The sequence below is a fragment of the Tympanuchus pallidicinctus genome, unplaced genomic scaffold (genome assembly GCF_026119805.1).
Source record: "Tympanuchus pallidicinctus isolate F22 unplaced genomic scaffold, pur_lepc_1.0 scaffold16, whole genome shotgun sequence".
Lineage (NCBI taxonomy): Eukaryota > Metazoa > Chordata > Aves > Galliformes > Phasianidae > Tympanuchus > Tympanuchus pallidicinctus.
The window spans coordinates 28,990,307-29,008,525 of NW_026294679.1; the positions used below are offsets into that span (position 1 = coordinate 28,990,307).

The 18,219-nt window shown below is 46.4% G+C and overlaps 1 protein-coding gene across 3 annotated transcripts in view; it reads right to left on the bottom strand.

Annotated features, from left to right (window-relative positions):
* The window catches only part of GRID1 (glutamate ionotropic receptor delta type subunit 1), a 511,185-nt gene extending 504,161 nt beyond the window's left edge, over positions 1 to 7,024 (bottom strand). For all 3 annotated transcript variants that reach the window (XM_052677974.1, XM_052677976.1, XM_052677975.1), the window contains exons 1-2: positions 6,639 to 7,024; positions 4,496 to 4,651 (exon numbers count right to left, since the gene is read on the bottom strand). In XM_052677974.1, the coding sequence (XP_052533934.1) occupies positions 4,496 to 4,651; positions 6,639 to 6,717 (235 nt within the window). In that variant the 5' untranslated portion in view covers positions 6,718 to 7,024. The remainder of the gene's footprint in view (positions 1 to 4,495; positions 4,652 to 6,638) is intronic.
* Positions 7,025 to 18,219: the final 11,195 nt, after the last annotated feature.

The window sequence follows — 18,219 nt, forward strand, 5'->3', positions numbered from 1 at the left end:
ACAGCTTCTGACCCACCTGTGGGTTTCAAATTAGGGATACTTGCACTGAGTTGACATAAAGTCCCAGGTTGACAAAACGAGCTATGAGCCAGAATCCCAAGATACATGCACGTGCTTAAATAAACCATTAGTCTGCTCCCCCACGGTTCCTGCCATTGGGAAACATGCATATGACAAGTACAGCTTTGTTTGGGTCTTAGTCAATCAAATAAGTGCAAGAATAGCAAAGGAGTTGATGAGTCCCGTTCTCTAGTTCCGTAGTTCACCTCAGTTTCCCCACACTGATCAGCTTACACCTTCTCAGCAAATAAAACAGTTAGAATGCAACCATGGGGGTAACTTGAAATACACGTACTGAGCCAAGATAGCAGAAGAACCGTGCCAAGTGCATCCCCAAGTTCTACACACCATAAGAGATCAGCTTCACCCAACGTTGTACAACACAGGCATCTAAAAAATCTGCAACTCTGAGCCGCTGTAAAACCACAGCAGCATCCCTGGGATTGACAATAAATCCATTTATGGAACACCATTCTTGCTCTCAGATCACAGTTTGATTTTCCAAATTTGTTCTCATTTCCAGAGCTGACAGCACTTTAACATCAACAAGCATACATACAAGGCTGCTCAAATTAGAAACAATTCATGTGAAATTGCTATGCAGAGAGAACAGCAAGTTTCAGCTGCAGGAAAGCTCCATAGATGTGTAAGCATCGTTCAGTGAGAAACAGGGCTTTAAACTTTCACAGTTTCTGAATAGCAATCTCCTGGCATCTCATCTCCAAAGAGCGCTAAGAAAGGTAAATATTAGCTTTTCCTATGCCCCAGTTCTGACCTACTGCTGATTATTCCCCCTCCAAAAGTGACATGTTAAAAACTTACACATTAATATTGTTTGTTTTTTAGTTTAAACACAGGCTTTCGAGCCCAGCTGGAAACTTGTTCACCACCTATATGTCACATGAAGAATCACTTTTCAACACCAATGGCAGGCTCAGAAATCCCAGTTTGAACTGAGAGCTTTAAAGTGTTCCTCATACCTTTGAGCTTATTTGAATGTTTGAATCACAAAACCATCGCTGCATTACTAGGTTAAATACACACTGCACACAAACAGCTACTCACTATTCCCCTTCTCCATCACTTAACAGAAACTGAGTGCATACCTCCTTCGGAAGCCAGTGTATAATTTAACACCATGTTTGTGATTTCAGTTGATTTTCTTAAAATCATATGAAAAGAAGGATGATTGCCCATGTATATTTTCTCCCATGACAGCCAGTGAAAAAACAACTTATCCCTCCAGTAATTGCCACGTGCACAAAAGCAATATGCCACAAAATGTAATGCCTGCTCACAAGCACAAACAGACAACAAAGTCCTATTTCATGCATACACCAGGATCTGTTTGTTCTTCACTGTTACATCCCTTGTCACTGGAATTCCTTCCACACACGCATCTGCTGCCCTTTGTTATAAAATGTGAGGTTGATGGAGCCAAAATAGCACAACAGAATTTTGTTTCTGCAATTTATAGCAAAATAAAAGACAGATGGAACGCAATTACACTTTTTGTCACTTTCTATTCTCCAGCACCTTACATAAATAACCATTAGCATGAGTGTCCACCGAATCTCCGAAGAAAAAGGACTTCTGATTTCATTTACTTCTTGAAGTCACCACAACTTACCAGAACAGAGACCTCCTCTCTGTAAACAAAGTCCCTGCAGCCCCTATGTTCAAAATCCTACACCACTTCTCCGCACTTATCAGCACCAAAAACCACTCCATATGGAAGGCACATTATTTGCTCTTTTACCTTTTTTGCCTCTAAAACCCAGTAGCTTCTGCTTTTCCATGCTTCTTACCCACAAAGAAGTTCTCCACCTGCACAACAGCCACCAGGTCAGACACATCAGTAACCACCAGCATCAGTAACTAACGGCTCGTTACCAAGAAATAGATCTCATAACATGGAGAGATGACTTTCCATAATGTTACCAGCATGACGTCATTGAAATGTAGGTCCTAGCTTGCAGCACTCTTTAAAAAGGTCTTAGAAAATCATTCACAATGTCGTTTCAGAAAAATGCATATAAGATTATTCAAATAAAAACAATATTTATGATTTGATTGATTGTATGCAGCACCCTGGCAGTAGTATCATGGTGGTTTATTTTTATTCCAGATTGGAATTTACTATAAGAAGTTCCATAGCCAGGAAACTAATTCTTGCAACATTGATTTCCATGGCACTGCTTAGAAAGACTCCAGAAGAATAATGCGAATGTCAGGGCATTTTATCTAGCAGCAGCAACATTCTGCAAGCAGTCTGGGCAGAGGATTTGCTCCGGGTTATTTTGAGTACTATCTGCAATATTCTACCAAAATGAGCAGGGCATCCATACAGTGAGATGTGGTGAGATTTTGAATAGTCAGAGTGACACCAAGGAACACTCAGCAGAGTGACACCACACAGTAAGAACAGCCCAGTTACTTGGGTGCCCCATGCATCATTTTGTCAGTGTGCTGTGTAATGGTTTCAAAGGTAGAAAATTAAATCTTACATAAAAATAATAAACCTGACCTGAACCAACAATGCAAGCCCGGAAATTGAGCAAAGGCTTCAGCGTCAGGACCACTACACAGTCCTCCCAAAAGAACATCTCGGTATGCCTTAATGTCTCTCTTAGAGACAGAGGACAATACCTCTTTGGATCACTTCCTTAATTGTCCAGCATGAGATCAGGTCATCCAAGAGCCATTCTAAATGCAATGCACACACAATCCCTGAAAGAGCATCTTGGAAGGAAGAAACGTCTTTATTGACACATGTTCTCACAGCACAAATATTCTGTATTGAATAGACTAAAAATCTGACTGGGGTCCCTTCTGTGGCTTCAACATGGAGTTTCAACAGAGATTGTCTGTTTTGATAGTAGTCTTTTTAAACGCAGTACTAATCTTCAAGATTAGCAAACAGAGCAGTAGCATCAACAACAAAAACTCTTACTAGATCAAGAAGAATGCTCCAGTTGATCACGCTGCCTGCCCTCAACAAAACTGAGCAAAGAGTCTGGCAACAAGAATGTCAGCCCAAATGCAATGTATTCAGAACAGCTGCACGAAGTTTTACTCTAAGAAGAGACGCTGTAGCAAGCAATTGTTCAACTACTGTCACTGCCAGAGAGTTGAACAAGCTCCAGTACAGAACACCGAGCTTCTGCAAAAGATAAGAAGATTCAATTGCTCAGGGTTAACCTGTGCCAATAAATGAACTCTCTGATGTCTGACCACATGCATGGAGTATAGTTTTAAAATCTCCTTCTTTTTCAAAAACAGTTTTATTTTCATGCCTCCTTGCTTTCAGAGCAGTAGAAGGAACCCCATTAATGGGGAAGGTCCCTTGAAAAGGTATACTTTGCTGTTTCTCTTGAATGTGCACATTAACTAGGACCCACACCAGGGAGAAAAGACAGCAGAAGAAATTGTTTAGAGTTCATGAAAATTAACATTTGGTGTAATTTTGTAGCTATAATTTGCATGTACACAAGTTACATAAAAATACATATGGATTAATGCAAATTTTCACACAGAGAAAGATTCACTCTGTGCTCTGCAGAACTAAGGGCAAGGCTGGTGATGAATCATTTTTTTTTAATATTCTAGATTGGGTATATAAATAGCTCTCTGTTTCTAGAATAATTACTACTGGAAAACACAGCTTCTGAAATAATATAGGCCATAATTAACCTCGGCTTCATTAAATCAGAAATAATATATTTTTCAAGTCTTATTTGTAAAGGCAAGCTGATTAATTTAAACGTTTCCCTTTGGAAAAAGAAAAAAAAAAAAAAAAAAACCTAATTGAAATGAATTACCTACGTTACTACTTGTCAGATCTCAACTCTGGAAAGCTTCAGCCGGTGCCTGGCTACCTGACAGACTGCCTGCCCCGCTGCAAGGCGAGGGCTCGCTCCCCTCTCAAGAAGCTCCGCGCTATCCCGCCGCCTGCCCACCTTCGCTCTCCTCGGGTGGCTGCGGAGAGCGACGCTCCGGGACAGGCACTGCCTTCTGCCCCGCCGATCCCCCATCCTCCCGCCCGCTCCGGCCTCTCGGTGCCGGCCGAGCCCCACAGGGCGGGGCTCGTTCTTCTGCCCTGCCCACGCGAGGGCTCCAGTGCGGGCCGCAGCAACGGAGAGTTGGGGCGCCTGCGGACTCGGGAGCGACGTGGAGCCCCCGGCCCTATCAGCTCTGCCGCTGCTGCCCCCCGCCCAGGCTGGGCTGCCCCTGCGCGGCGCTGCGCGGCGCTGCATGGCACGGCACAGCGCCTAGCCGGCGCACCGCACCGTCCCTTCTCTTTCCTTGTAAGACAGCGCCAACCCCCGACCGAAGAAAAGTTTCCAAGCGAGCCGCAGGACCGAGACTCCCTCCCCGCTAACAGGACGGACCCTTCTCTCCCCGCCCGCCTGCGCCGTGCTGCCCCGGGGCTCACCTTCCTGCACAGCATGGAAGGGGTTGTTGGCCTCTATGAGCTTGATAGAGTAAGTGATTTTCTCGCTCTGGAGGATGTCGTCATTGAGGTTCAGATCCGACACCGCCTGCTTGAACACCTCGTCGTCCTTGGCAGCATTGCCCTCAAAAATGGCACCTGCGGGGAACAAGGAAGCAGAGGGCGGTGAGGGCCGTGCCCGCTGCCCGCCCGGAACTCCCCTGGCCGTAGCAGGGCCGTACCGGCTCGCAAGGTGCCAGCGGGGCTGCTCCCACGACACTGCAGGCCCGGGGAGAGTGACCGCTCCCTCGGAGACGGGATGGGAACGGGAGCGATCTGTGCTCACGGCGCACCATTTGCGGCCCTTGGGGCAGCGCTCCGGTCCGGGGCCGAACACCCACACAGACGCGAAGGCTCTGCGGCCGGTCACCTGAACGCTTCCGTTTCACTGTCCTGCTTATGCACTTAACATGAAAACATCTGGCGCCGTGCGTTACGTAAGATGCCCTGTGCCGAGCATGTGTGTGCACGCACCACTCTTAGTGCCCTACTCTAGGAGCGATGGGGATCTGTCGTGCTGGCAACCAAGCTCTCCCTAGGCTCTGAGAAGCTCTGCCCGGTGTGTGCCGGGGCTGCCCCGCACCGCGCAGCTCCGCGCACAGCGCTCTCCTGCTCGCCAAAGCGTTCTCCAGGGAGCGAGAAACGCTGCAAGGGCTGAAGTTTGCGCGAGGAGAAGCAGCGGTGACGCCGCGCCCCCACCAGAGAAGCGGGGCCAGGAAACGGCGCAGCGGGGCTACCTCATTCTCCCGGCTCGGGCACTTCCCCAGGGCTCTAACCCTGCGGGTCGGCCTATAGGAAAGGTACCCGGGGTCCGTCCAGCGCTGAGTAGCGCCCCGGGGCCGAAGCCGCCCTGCCCCCGCTGCGGTCAGGGCTGACCCCGTCTCCTTAATGGCTCCGCAATGCTGTCTGCCTTGGCTACGTCCCCGGGCTCCGGAGGCGCGCGGCGCAGAGCGGAGCCTCCCTCAGCGGCCCGGAGCCGCTGCCGCCGGGCCCCGCTCAGCCCTTCCCTTCTCCTCCCCTCCCCTCTCCGGGCCGGCGGGGGACTTTCCGCCCACAGCCGCGGAGCTCCCCAGCCAGGACTGCTCCTGCCCCCGCCCCCCCTCCTGGTTTTCTTTCTTTCTTTTTTTTTTTTCTTTTTTTTTTTTTCCTTCTCATTTCTTTTTCTCCTTTTATTCCCACCCCTCAACCCCCTTCCCAACCCCCCCCACAAAGGGGCTGGTGGGAAGGACAGCTCTTCATTCCCCGGCCGTACTCCCGTCTCCTCCCCTACCATCTTCTACAAGTGATCCTCTCCGCCTCTAAGCATCCTCATTTCTTTCCTGCTGGTACCTTCCGACACCAGCCAAGAGGTGACTGCAGAGCCTCGCTTGCGCTCGCCAGGCTTCCCGCGGACATCGCCGTGCTCTCTCCCAGAAGCCGCAAAAGTTCACATCAGCCTTTCCTTTGCCTCTAATTCATGCCCCTCTTCCTCCCACCGCCGATCCAGCCTCCTTACTGCCCAGGGGTTTTAATGAGATCTTACTCAAACCACAACAGTTGCGCGCACAGCCACACGCACACGCGCGGAGCCGCCGCAAACCTCGCCTCTCTAACCCTTTCCCAGCCAAGTTCTCTCCTCGCGTTCCGGCTCGGCTGCCACCTGCTACGGCAGGCGACGAAGACCGAGGGATTATCTCCCCGAAAGTTTTCCCTCCGAGCACGTTCAGACGATGACTCTCCGTGCCCGGGTTCCGGGGGCGGCTGTTTGTTTTCGGCGGCGGGCAGGAAGGAGGAAAGCGTTCTCCACGCGAGCGGCTCCGAGCTCGGTTCCCGGCCCCGCGGGAGACCGCGACGGGGCGCCAGGGTGCCCCTGCCTCACAGCCCGACCCCGACGCAGAGCTCGCCCTTAGCCCCCAACTTTGCGTTCCGGGGGTCCGGATGCCTTTCCCCGCACCCCCCTCTTCCGGCTCTCCGCGGAGTTGGGCTCGTTCGCTGCCTGAAAGATCACAGTGGTAGAAAGAGAAGATCCCTTCATTTATTTATCTACCGCGTCCCTCTCCGCCGCCCCCCCCCCCTCCCCACCAACCCCCCGCGTTTCCTCTCTTACCGATGTGGATGATGGAGTCCGCCCGCACCGAAACGCACTGAAATATCCAGGGGAAAAGCCAGAGCATCAACACTTCCATTTCCAGCCTGTCGCACAGCACATCAGCCCGGGGTCGGCGGAGAGGCAGGCGGGGGGAAAGAAGAAAGGCGCAAGGGCAGGTGGAGCAGGCGGCGCGGGAGGGAGGGATGCCTCGACACCCCCCGTAGAAAAATAATCCCCAATTCGCACAGAACGCAGACGATTCTCCGAGGTGGATGGAAGCGGACGACGCGGAGATGAGAAGAAAGACGGGGCCGAAACGGCGCGGCGGTAGATCCCGGCTTGGCAGGCGGCGCGACGGAGCCTCCAGCGCTCGGTGTGCGCCGGGGCGCCGGCAGACCGCGAACTGCGGAGCGGCCCCCCCGCCGCCGCCGCCGCCGCCCGCCCCCCGCGCCACGTGACTGCGGAGCTTCGGCGCTCGGTGCCGCCGGGGCACGGCGCGGCGGGGTGCGGGCGGTGGGCGCCCGGGCGGCGCGGATGGGGACTTGGAGGCTCAGCGACGGAGCGGGAGGGCGCTGCGAAGCGGCGGGGGGGGGGGGGGGAACTGGCCGCTGCGAGGCACGGAGGGATACGCTGGGAATGATGTTACGTATCACACGCGTACGGCTGCCGGGCTGAGAGGGGCCGGGGCTCCGGGCGCACGGAGGAAAGCGGGGGGCGAGGGGATGCCGGCAGGTAAGGGCGCGGGGTGTGGGCCGGGCTGGAAAGCGGAGATTCCCCCCCTCCACCGCGCAGGGAGCAAAGAGGTGGGGAGAAAAGTGGTGCGGCAAAACCGCTGCTCGGTTTGGTTTGTTCTAGCTTTCAATGAAATCTAATTCATAAATCGGACGTGCTCGGACTCAGAAGACTAATTCATCCCCTAAAACAAACGCATCAGTGATTGCAGGCACCCAAACGTGACGAGCGTCTCAATACGCCAAGGATCCAGAGAAAACAAATTCATTCAGGAGCCCGAACCGCAATTAAAACCGCTGCCAAGAAGAGGAGCCGGGAGCAGGATGTTACCAACGCAGTCAAGTTGCTGGGGGGCCGGGGCGATACATACAGAGAACGTCAGCGTTCGGATAACGCGAGGCACGGCCATTCCCGGAGGTCGCCGCCTCGGCAGCGCCAGGCTGCTGCTGCCGGACCTGCCCGGGAGGGAGCGGCGTGGCGGTCGGGACGGCGGGCAACGAGCGGCGGGGCTCAGCGGAGGCGCTCAGCGCAAATGCGCTCCGCCGCCACTCGCGCTGCCGAGCAAACGCAGCCCGCTTCTACTCCGTGCGCCTCGTCCGGACCCGCCGAACGCTCCGGATACTTCGGATCTGTCGCTCGCCCGAGGGAGTGCTGCAGCGTGTTTATCTAATAGAGAAAGCACAGTACGGCAAAACGCTTAGCGCTGAGGAGCGGCAAACACAGACAGGGTTTACGGTGACTGAGGAGGCAGGCGGGGAGGGAGCGTCTGGATGGAGCTGGAAGGAGCCCTGTTGCTCCGCACGGGCGAGAGGAGGAGGGGGGAAAGCGGCGGGCCGATAAAAGGCGAAACGCTTTTCGCAAATAAATCACTCGGGTAACAGCTCTTACTTACAGTCCCTGCCCTAAATATGCGATTTCACACTGGTCGATGCAGAATGATTAAATACCATTCGCCATATTTCACGTAATAAAAACGCTTAATCCTGATAATTGGCTTCTAGGACAAAGATCAATAGAAATGTTCCTTATTTGACTACGTTAGAGAGCCAAAATTAATTCTGATCTACATTTGCTTCAAATCAATACGCACTTAGTGACTTACATGGGCTCTTCAAAAAGTTAAACACCTGTATTGACCACAGTCATATATATGTCAGTAATGAGTCCACGTGGGGGACTTATGGGGAATGGAGAGGAAGAGTTTCTGCATCCAGCTGGGAAAACAGGCTCAGTTTGTGTTGGGAGCACGCTTTGGGATCCTAGCCATGAAACCTGTAGAAATACATAGCCGTGAATCCTACTATTTATATGCAGGATCCCAAATCCCAGCCTGTTGTACTCCCAGCACTTGGGAGCAGGCTAGCACAGTGGTCCTGACCTCAGCTGGGACTCCTCTGGCATCAGACCCAGCAGCTGAACTGCAGCTTCAGTAGCAGCTCTACAAGATGGGGAGTTGTAGCATCAGAACTGTTGCACCTTGCTGTGCCTCATCTAAATCGGGCCTTAGAAACTTTTTTTTCTTTTTTAATTTGGGTCACATTACCCAATCCCATTGTTACCCATTGCTCACTCTTAGCCCTTCTTTCCTTTCTTCCCTCCCTACAAAAAGGTACCTATGTTGAATGCAGAAGCCCCATAAAAACGAGTGCTCATTTCAGTTCTGCTTTTCACCACTCAGCGAGCGCTGACATTCTGTGCTTGGGTGCATGTTGTTTGGACACAGCAGTCAGCACTAAGAGGCTCATCCATTTGGCATATTATGAACGTTACAAGCTGCCACGATACTCCATCATCATGGTGCAGGGGCAGTTTGTTACACATTATTGCATAAGGCACCACTGGATTTACAGCACCCACAAAAGAAAGGCCTCTCATTCCAAACACCAAATAAATATCCAACTCAAGCAATAGTCACTATTCAAAGATCAGCTCCTTGGCAACAGATGCAATTCCATGCACATCTCTAACAGCTATATTACCTTTGCAAAGCACTGTGGTGATTTTAAGCTAACCTATCATGAGGTATCACTGTGCTCATTTCTGTTGTCAGAGTGAACGTGGAATGAAACTTGTACCAAGAGGGCTTTGCTACCAGGAGAGAATGTGTTGGACAACTTCTGTGAACTACACTGCAATTGAAAATGCTCACCTTTTTAGGCCTGCACGGTGCCATTCAGAGCTTGGCTCAGCTCTGTTCCTCCCTGCTGCATATTCTGAAAGGCAGCTCCAGAACTACAGCTGCAGAAAATGCCTGCATGGGAAAAATCCCTGATGTCTGCTGAGCGTATGCCACAGGGTGAACAAAGCTGCTCCCTAAGCAAGTGATCTGCAAGACCAGAACCTTGAGAATTTTTCTGCTTAGAACACATGGGGTGCCTTTAAGATTCACAGAATGGCCAAGGTTGGAAGAGACCTCAAGGATCATGAAGCTCCAATCCCCTGCCACATGCAGGGTCACCAACCTCCCCATTTAATACCAGACCAGGCTGCCAAGGGCCCCATCCAACCTGGCCTTGAACACCTCCAGGGATGGGGCATCCACAGCCTCTCTGGGCAGCTGTTCCAGTACTCTCACAGTAAAGAACTTCCCCCGATGACCAACCTAAATCTTCCCTCCCTCAACTTAAAACCATTTCCCATTGTCCTTGTCAACCTTGTCCATTGTCCCCTTGTCAATATTTCTCCTGTCTTTTTCTAACCATCCATCTGCTACAGCTAAGCTAAGACTTCCCCATGTAGAAGTTAGAACTTCAAGTGCTTAAAATGGGGTAAGAAGCATTAGAGGGTAATTATGGATGTTGCCTGATGAGAGGGAAAACAGAAAAAAAATAATTCAGGGTGTTTGTAGTTCAGCCAGGGGAAATAACCTTCTCTGAAGACATCCCTACAGTTTTATCAAGGACCTTTTAACTCCAGCAGAGGGAAGAAAGGGTACTTGCTGGGAGTAGGAGAGATTCTCCAGTCCCCCTTACAGCACATCCATAGTAGCCAGTGCATTTGTACTTCACTAAGGTAAAAGCTAGCTCTTTAAACATACGTATATATCAATGTGAGTGCATGTAGCAATGATTGTTATTTCTTCTGAAAGTGAAATGAACTCCTTTAATGTATCAGTTACACGTCAGCTGATCAGTCTGCGGGGTCACAACCATTGTAAAAGATAACTGAAAAGATTCTGTACACAACATAGTAATACTCAGTCTCCTTCCCCAGTAACCAAGAGAAGATCTGTAGTTAGCACCAAAAAAGAAAAAAAAAAAAAAAAAAATTAATTCAATTTTAGAGTAAGAAATTGAATAGCCCTGCTTTTCTTTGGAAACAATTAAAAAATAAAAAAAAAACCTCAAATTTGTGATTGTTTGCTAAGTGTTTAGATTTCTGTGTGTGAAGTCATTTGATCAGCATTCCCTTGCAGTGACAGCCCAAGATGTCAATAGATTACTGAAATTTCCTTTAGCTTACGGAAACCTTTTTTTCCTACTTTCATGGTTGAAAGCACAGTATGATAACCTTCCAGGAGTAATGGACTTGAGTGCCTGTGCAAGAAGAGGCTGCTGAATTATAAAGCTCTTTGCAGATATGCTGGTTTGGTTGGGATCAAGTTAATTTTCTTCACAGTAGTTCACATGGTGCTGTGTTTTTGGATTTGCAATGACAACGTGCGCGTAACACATCGACCTTTTAGCTGTGGAGGAGTGCTCACACAGGGTCAAGGACTTTGTTTCTCTCTCTGACCAGCCACCAGCAGGGAGGCTTGAGGTGTACAAGGAACTGGGAGGCATCACAGTCAGGACAGCTGAGCCCAACTGACCAAAGGAATATCTCGTACCAACACAGCATCATGCTCAGCAGTGAAACTGCAGGGATTTGGCTGGTATTTCACAGCGCTTGCTTTTGTTTTGTACATTCCTGTTGTGTTTGGCTTTTTTTGTTTGGATTTTTTTTTTATTGTTGTAGTTCCTTTGCTTTGTTGCTGTTTGTTGCCTCTTCCATAATGAAGTGCCTTTACCTCAGCTCACAAGTTTTCTAACTTCCCTTCCAGCTCTCTTCCCCCCATCCTCTGGAGAGAAGCAAGTAAGCACTGTATGGTACTCTGCTGCCTACTGGGGTTAAACCACAACTGCAGGACAGCTGACATTCTAGATTAACTTGTGTTCCCACTAACAATCTGAAACTTTGCTACAGTCAACCTTATTTGAACTGATGTGCCTTTTAACATGCCACGAAGAAAGCAAAGCACTATTAGCCTCAGATTTCTACTGACTTAATTCAGTAGAGTACACACATATTTGTTTTAACTCATGCTTATGTTTGTTTGCTTAATCCTATCATTCAGTACTTGCTGCATCTTGGTAAGACTCGTATCTACATCCCCACTCTCCTCTTCCAATTTCCTTTCCACGCACTATTTTTAATTAGCAGGTAATTTGTTTACAATATATGAGGACCCCCATGGGCTCTCCCAACCTTACTCATTTTCCTGGTTGTGCAAATACATTTTTTTTAGTCCCAGGCAAGTTGTATCAGTGTTGGTAAATTTAACTTGTCCTGGCATTTCTTCTGAATAAGCAGAAGAAACTCAAAAGGAATCTACTTATTCACACCATCTTTCTACCACCACTAGGTATCTCGGAGAGAGCTCTAAAACACAGATGGACAAAGAATTTTTTGTCATGACCACTGGAGATGTGAGTATAACTCATACTCACAGGAAAAATATTTTCTTCTTCATTTCTAATCAAGGCCCTTGTCATCACATCCACTGCACACTGACCGGAAAAGGCTAAGTTCTGTGAGCTGGTTTTCTGAGCTGGAATCTTTTTCTTAAAAAAAAAAAAAAATCAAGATCTGAAACAAAGTAAGTACAGCTGGCATCTCTGTTACAGTACAATTCCATAAAGATGCAAGCTTCTCAAAGAAAAATATTCATTAGCTATTCATAATTTAACAGTAGCTACATCAAGATAAGTCTCTGAACTTAGCAAACATCTAAGAGAGAAATACAACAAATTTATCCTCGAAAGAGATATAATCCTCTCCAAGGAATTCCTGCTTGTACTAGGGCAGACAGGAAAGCAGAAATGATTCTGTGTCCATTGTCCAAGTCATTAAAAGTTGCTTCATGTTGAAACACGTGCAGTGAGCAGGATGTCCGGTCTCATAAGCTGCCTTTCATGGATACCAAGACATTGCTAAAGCAGTTAAAGTCCTTCTGTCTTCATAGCAACCAAAGTACAAAAAGGAAAACCAAAACCAGAAAAACCCCAGATCTCATTGCTTGTATAACCACCATACATGTGTACTGACTGATCTCCCACCTTCTCACATAACAGGTCAGGAATGGCACCTGTGTTGTATAGATACTTCACCACGAATACATGTCCCAGCACCCACCATTACAAAAACTAACACTGAACTAAGAATATATCCTTCCTTTGTTAGGATTGATTGAAACCATGGGGTGGGTATACTCGCCAAAGGAAAAGACAAAGTACTAGCAGTTGTCCTGCAGTTCACTTTCTTTGCAGACTTTTCTTTGAAGAAAAGTCGTATTCTTCTGCTTCTCACTTTACCCATCCAGACAGTAACAAAAACAGTAAAGCAGATGCTGCTGCACAGCATGGCAGACAGTCAGAAAAGACTGAACGTGTCCATTTGAGAAGTTGTGCCCTCCAGCCAAGCAATGGTAACTGATCTTGTGTTTGTTCCTACTTCATTGTCCAAGCCACAGAGGAGCCATTTAAGCAGAAGGATGTTGCTACAAACGAGGAATTTGAACACTGTCCTTTGCTGAATCTCAGCCAAAGAAGGACCTTTCAATTGCACTAACTCAGCCCTTCGCTATCACTAAATACCAATGCAGTTTGTATGTGCAGAGTCCTTTAAAAGCCTCACAGTGTGAAGTACTCTAAATGGAAAGTAATTTTACATTTAAGAATACCTGATCTTTCTCAACAGTCCAATCTAAAACATATTATATTTAATGACTGTTTCACAATAGGCCACTTTTTCCAGCTAGTAGGTTTTCCTTATTGACCTGCAGTGCTGTGCCATGGAGTGTATTTTTTTTTCCAGCCTGCTATTGCAACATCTATTTTGCAGCCATTTGTACAAACAAGTACATATTTGACTCCATTAACATTAATGGTAGCCACACACACAGAGCAGGGGAGAATACATTCTCCCAGGGATCTGCATCCTCTCTTCAGGAAAAATTTGCCAGTCATTGAGTTCATAATTCATACTCACATTTCCAGGAATGTATGAAATGAAGATTTTGTAACAGAAACATCGGTTTGACTCTCATGGTTTGCTTGACTTCAAAATTCATTGTAGTAAACTTTATTGCAAATCTGCATGGGGGTGCATTCAAACCAACCACTGTGATAATCTGTCGTGGTACTGAATAATATCTTATACGCTTTCAGTCTTCCCAGATGGGATTTTTGTTTTTTCAAACAGTTCCATCCCACAGTTGGAGCAAAGGGGTGACAATTTCCTGGGCTCCATTCCCACCAGAGTCACCAATTCATTTCATGACTAATCGAGTGGACTGTTGCATGAACATTGTATTCAGTTCTCAGTTTAAGGAGGAACAAGAACATCAAGTTCCTTTCCTTAGTTACTGCCCTTGGTCAGCTGTCCTACTTCTCCAGGAGGTGTAGAGGAGACACGGTAGGTTTATTTTTGGCGGGTCAAACAGTGAATTTCAAGTATTTTCAAGTTTGTGAATCATACACTAAGTACAAAGTTTTCTCACATTTAAAAATAATTTCAATCAGAAAATGTTTCACATGGTCCTCGGGACCAGCCCATTCCATGTAGTTGAGTATGGATGCAAATGTCCAATGTCTAAGCTTCTTTGCTGATCTGAATGACAGGACTTCAATTGTTCAGTGACTTGTTTTTGTTTCATTTTTCATCCTGTATGAGAGGGGGGAAAAAAAAAAAAAAAACACAAAACCCACTTCTACTGAAAGGGATAGGGAAAGCCCCACAGACAAGCCCATCTAGAACTACAAGAAGTTTGGGTGCTTCTATCTATCTTTCAGAGAAATTCAAGTCATTTCAAGTTCATTCCTCTAGAGCAGGCACCTGAGCAGGCACCTGTATGATTCACCTGAAGTCTCCTACCTGAGATAGGGATGTCCTGATGACTGCCTGTTGGGGAAGGAGTGGGAAAGACTATATACCTATTTTGAGGGGGAAAAAAAGCTAATCACCTTCCAATACATATGTCTATAGGGCCTGGTGAAAAAAGGAAAAGAAGAGAAAAACATACCACTTCCATCCTACTGCTAGGTTGCATAAAGTGCTTGTGTGCACGAAAGGGGAAGTTGCAATCTAAGTCAAGCTTCCCTGTGTCATTTCAGGTTGATTTTCTGTGGTTGTTTTTCTGACACTCACTCAAAAGCAGCTATTTCCATGAACACCTGCCTATGAACACACCCTGGCACTCACAAGATTTCCAGTGGTTTAAGTCACAAAAGCCTCATCTTAATAGTGTGCCATTCTTTTGCATCTCTGTTCCTTCATCACCTGTTACTTCCCACTTACACAGCTGCAGTATAGGGTTTGTGTGTATAAAGGTGTACAGAAAGTATACAAGCAACCCAAGACCGCGTGGTAGCATTCCATTTAGGATTGCCACACTACACACAAGTTTAAATCACACAAATAAATGCGCACACAAAAATTAAAACTCCAGTACAACTCAGTTCCTGGTACACAGCACCAGAAAGCACTGGAACCAACAGCCTTGTGTTATTGATTCCTATTAGAAATGAACTTCAAATTATTACTCTACACATTTCTCACTTAATTCACCAGTTCCAAACGAATATTAAAAAAGCCTCAAAGTTTTTTTTCTGGTCTTCTGACAACTCAAAGGTACTGTGACAAAGGGCTTACGCAAAAGGGACGATAAAAAGCAGGCGGCACCTTAAGAATACAGCACTACAGGCTGCAGTCCCTGCATTGGCTCCCAAGTGAATGCCCAGTGTTTTCCAAAACTGCCCAGTTCGTTAACATTTTCACATCGTATCAACACCATATCTTCTGTTCTTACTGGTGCTGTATTACACAACTACATATCACACTATGGCTGTATGCTACCCAGCTGAATGCGTGTCTGCAATTTAAATTTAAAGCTTTGCTTTTACAGTGCTGTATTTACCACGCATGACCATATCATGCAACACCGATTTTTAAGCAACAGCACTGATTAGGAGTCTTATTTCCAAAATGCTGTCAGGATTCAGCTTTTACATAAGTACTGTAAGCCCCAATTTGAATTGTGCTCCCCAGCAACTATCCTTTCTTTACATATTACAGGACTACAAGTAATACCGCGGACTTTAACACGTAATACAAATTTACAACAGCATGATTTCAGTAATGTGAGCTTTTAGCACTTTACGCTTACACAATATGCTTCAGAATTATTATTTGGAAACACAAACTTTCTTTTTTTTTAACCTCCTCACTAGTTTTCCATAAAATATAAGTTTATTAAATTGAATATGAGCTTTCAGAGCATACCTAGGTAGGGATTTCTCCTCCCTGGAAACACAGGCATGTTCTTCACACACTGCTCTGAGTCATGCAAGACTCTACAAGGAAGGAAGCAAACCACCTTTGGAAGAACATTTTACATTAAATAAATTACACTCTGGAGAAAAAAATTTCAACATCAAACACAAAGCATATATTTGCAGCTCCAATTCAAAAGCCACACTTGGAGGTATAAAATCATTACAATAGAATTTTCACGGTCTCAAACAGTCCTCCAGATATAACAACAGCAAGCCATTGATTGACCAGTTTCCCCAGGGCTCCACTTACTACATTCCAGACGTAACTTTTAAATACTTCCTCAAAACTCCCATGCTGCTTGGGCTTTTCCTCATACTTCCAACAGCTCCCAGGTTGGTTAAAATCTCCAGGTTCTCCTATTACTCTGCCAGCTGAATCTCAGTTTGCAAAGCGGGTTTGTTGCAGTCATGCACAAAGACCATCCTGCTCTGGTTCTAGTTTATTTGTGCTGGGAAGCCTGAATTCATCACAAAATCTTTGTTTCACTCAGTACTACAAGCACCAAGACTACAAAAACCTTAAGTACACAGTGACTTTTACATCATGCATTACAATAAAGGGAGCTTTTTCTCCTGAGCTTTAACTCTTTGTCTTTGGAGCATTACCTCTAAATTGCTATTAGTTACTCGTGCTTTTGATGGACTTCTCATTACGGACCAATTATATTTCACTTTCCGCAGTGGTTTGTTCAGAGAGCTTAGTCTGCCATGTAACTAAGGCATATTAAATAAAGCAGGTTCTCCTTTCAAGGGGAAGATTTGAAGAGGGAAGATTGGTCAGGCACTGGAACAGGCTGCCAGGGAGGAGGCTGCGTCACTGTCCCTGGAGGTGTTTAGGAAACACTTAGATGTTGTACTGAGGGATGTGGTTTAGTGGAGGAGTACTGAGGTTAGGTAGACAGTTGGGCCAGATGATCTCAGAGGTCTTCCCCAACCTTGGTAATTCTATGATTTAGTCAGGCTTCAAATCAGTCCGGTACAAACAGTAATTTAAGGTGCACTTAGTATTCAGTCATTCCACTAGTTACTGTGCCTTACCAAGTAAAATACATTTAGGAGAGGTAGGAGACATAACAGGATTTGTCAACATTAAATCCAATTTTTTCATCCAAACTTCTCTTTCCAGCTTGCACTTGTGGATTCCTAATTAAACCCATGGCTGCTCTACTACTTTCATCTGTGTCAATAGAATCACTGTAACACAGCTTGCAGAAAAGGGCACAGAAGATCCAGTAGCAATTGCTATAGCCCTCCTGAATCCTGAAAACCCTTTGCATTTAATTTGAGTCCATGCAACAGTGACTTCCCTTCTCTCAATAGAGGGCCAAATCAAAACTACACACAATAAGAGGAGAATCAAATGAAACTGAATTAGGATTATCAAAGTGCAAAGGCCACTTCTCCACAGGTGCCTCATCTCATGGTTGGTCAGAGCAACCGACCAGCTGAGAACCTCAGAGGAACACAATTACTCTCTGCACTGTTACGCTTTGAAGTTTTATGGGGTAGATTTGCTTCAGCTACTTGATCTTCTCCCACTGCTCTGTTACCACCTACCTGGCTTTCTTTTGAAAGCTCAGAAGTTTTCTGTACTACAAACAAGCTAGCAAACACCTTAGCATTATACACAAAATAGGCCTCTTAATACATACTTGACCCCTCACATCTCTCTAAATTCCACACTGAAGAAAATTGCTATGATATTAAAGAACAGTTATAACAGAACATGCCCTTGCAAAACCATGCTTTTTGCTATATTATATCAATTCAGTTACACCCTCTCATCCATTTAAAAAAACCAAACCTGACAAGCATATGTAATTATTAACTGCAGTACTTGATTCAACAGGCAGAGGGGTTTCCCACAACCATTTCACTTTTCACTCCAACATGCCCAAGACACCCAGTTCAACAAATTTTTGTTATCTCTGATAAACGTTTCTAACAGAGAGCTTTCTTCTTTCCTATTCATAAAGTGGAGATACATGCATGGATTTTGTGTAATCTTCTGGGAAGCATAGCTTTGCAATATAGCCTTAGCTTGCTACTGTTTTCAGCAGTGGCATTTTTTGCCTCTAGAAGTGGAAGCACTTGTGGAATCAGTGACATTGTTTCCTTTTTCCCCTCCCACACACATCACCGCATGACCATAGAACCACTTGAGAGAGAAGAAAGAAAATCTCTCAGGTCCTTCAAAGTCACTACTCCCTATGATGATTGCTACCAGGTATGTACTTACATTTCATTTATCTAGATCACTGCCAGTAAAAAAA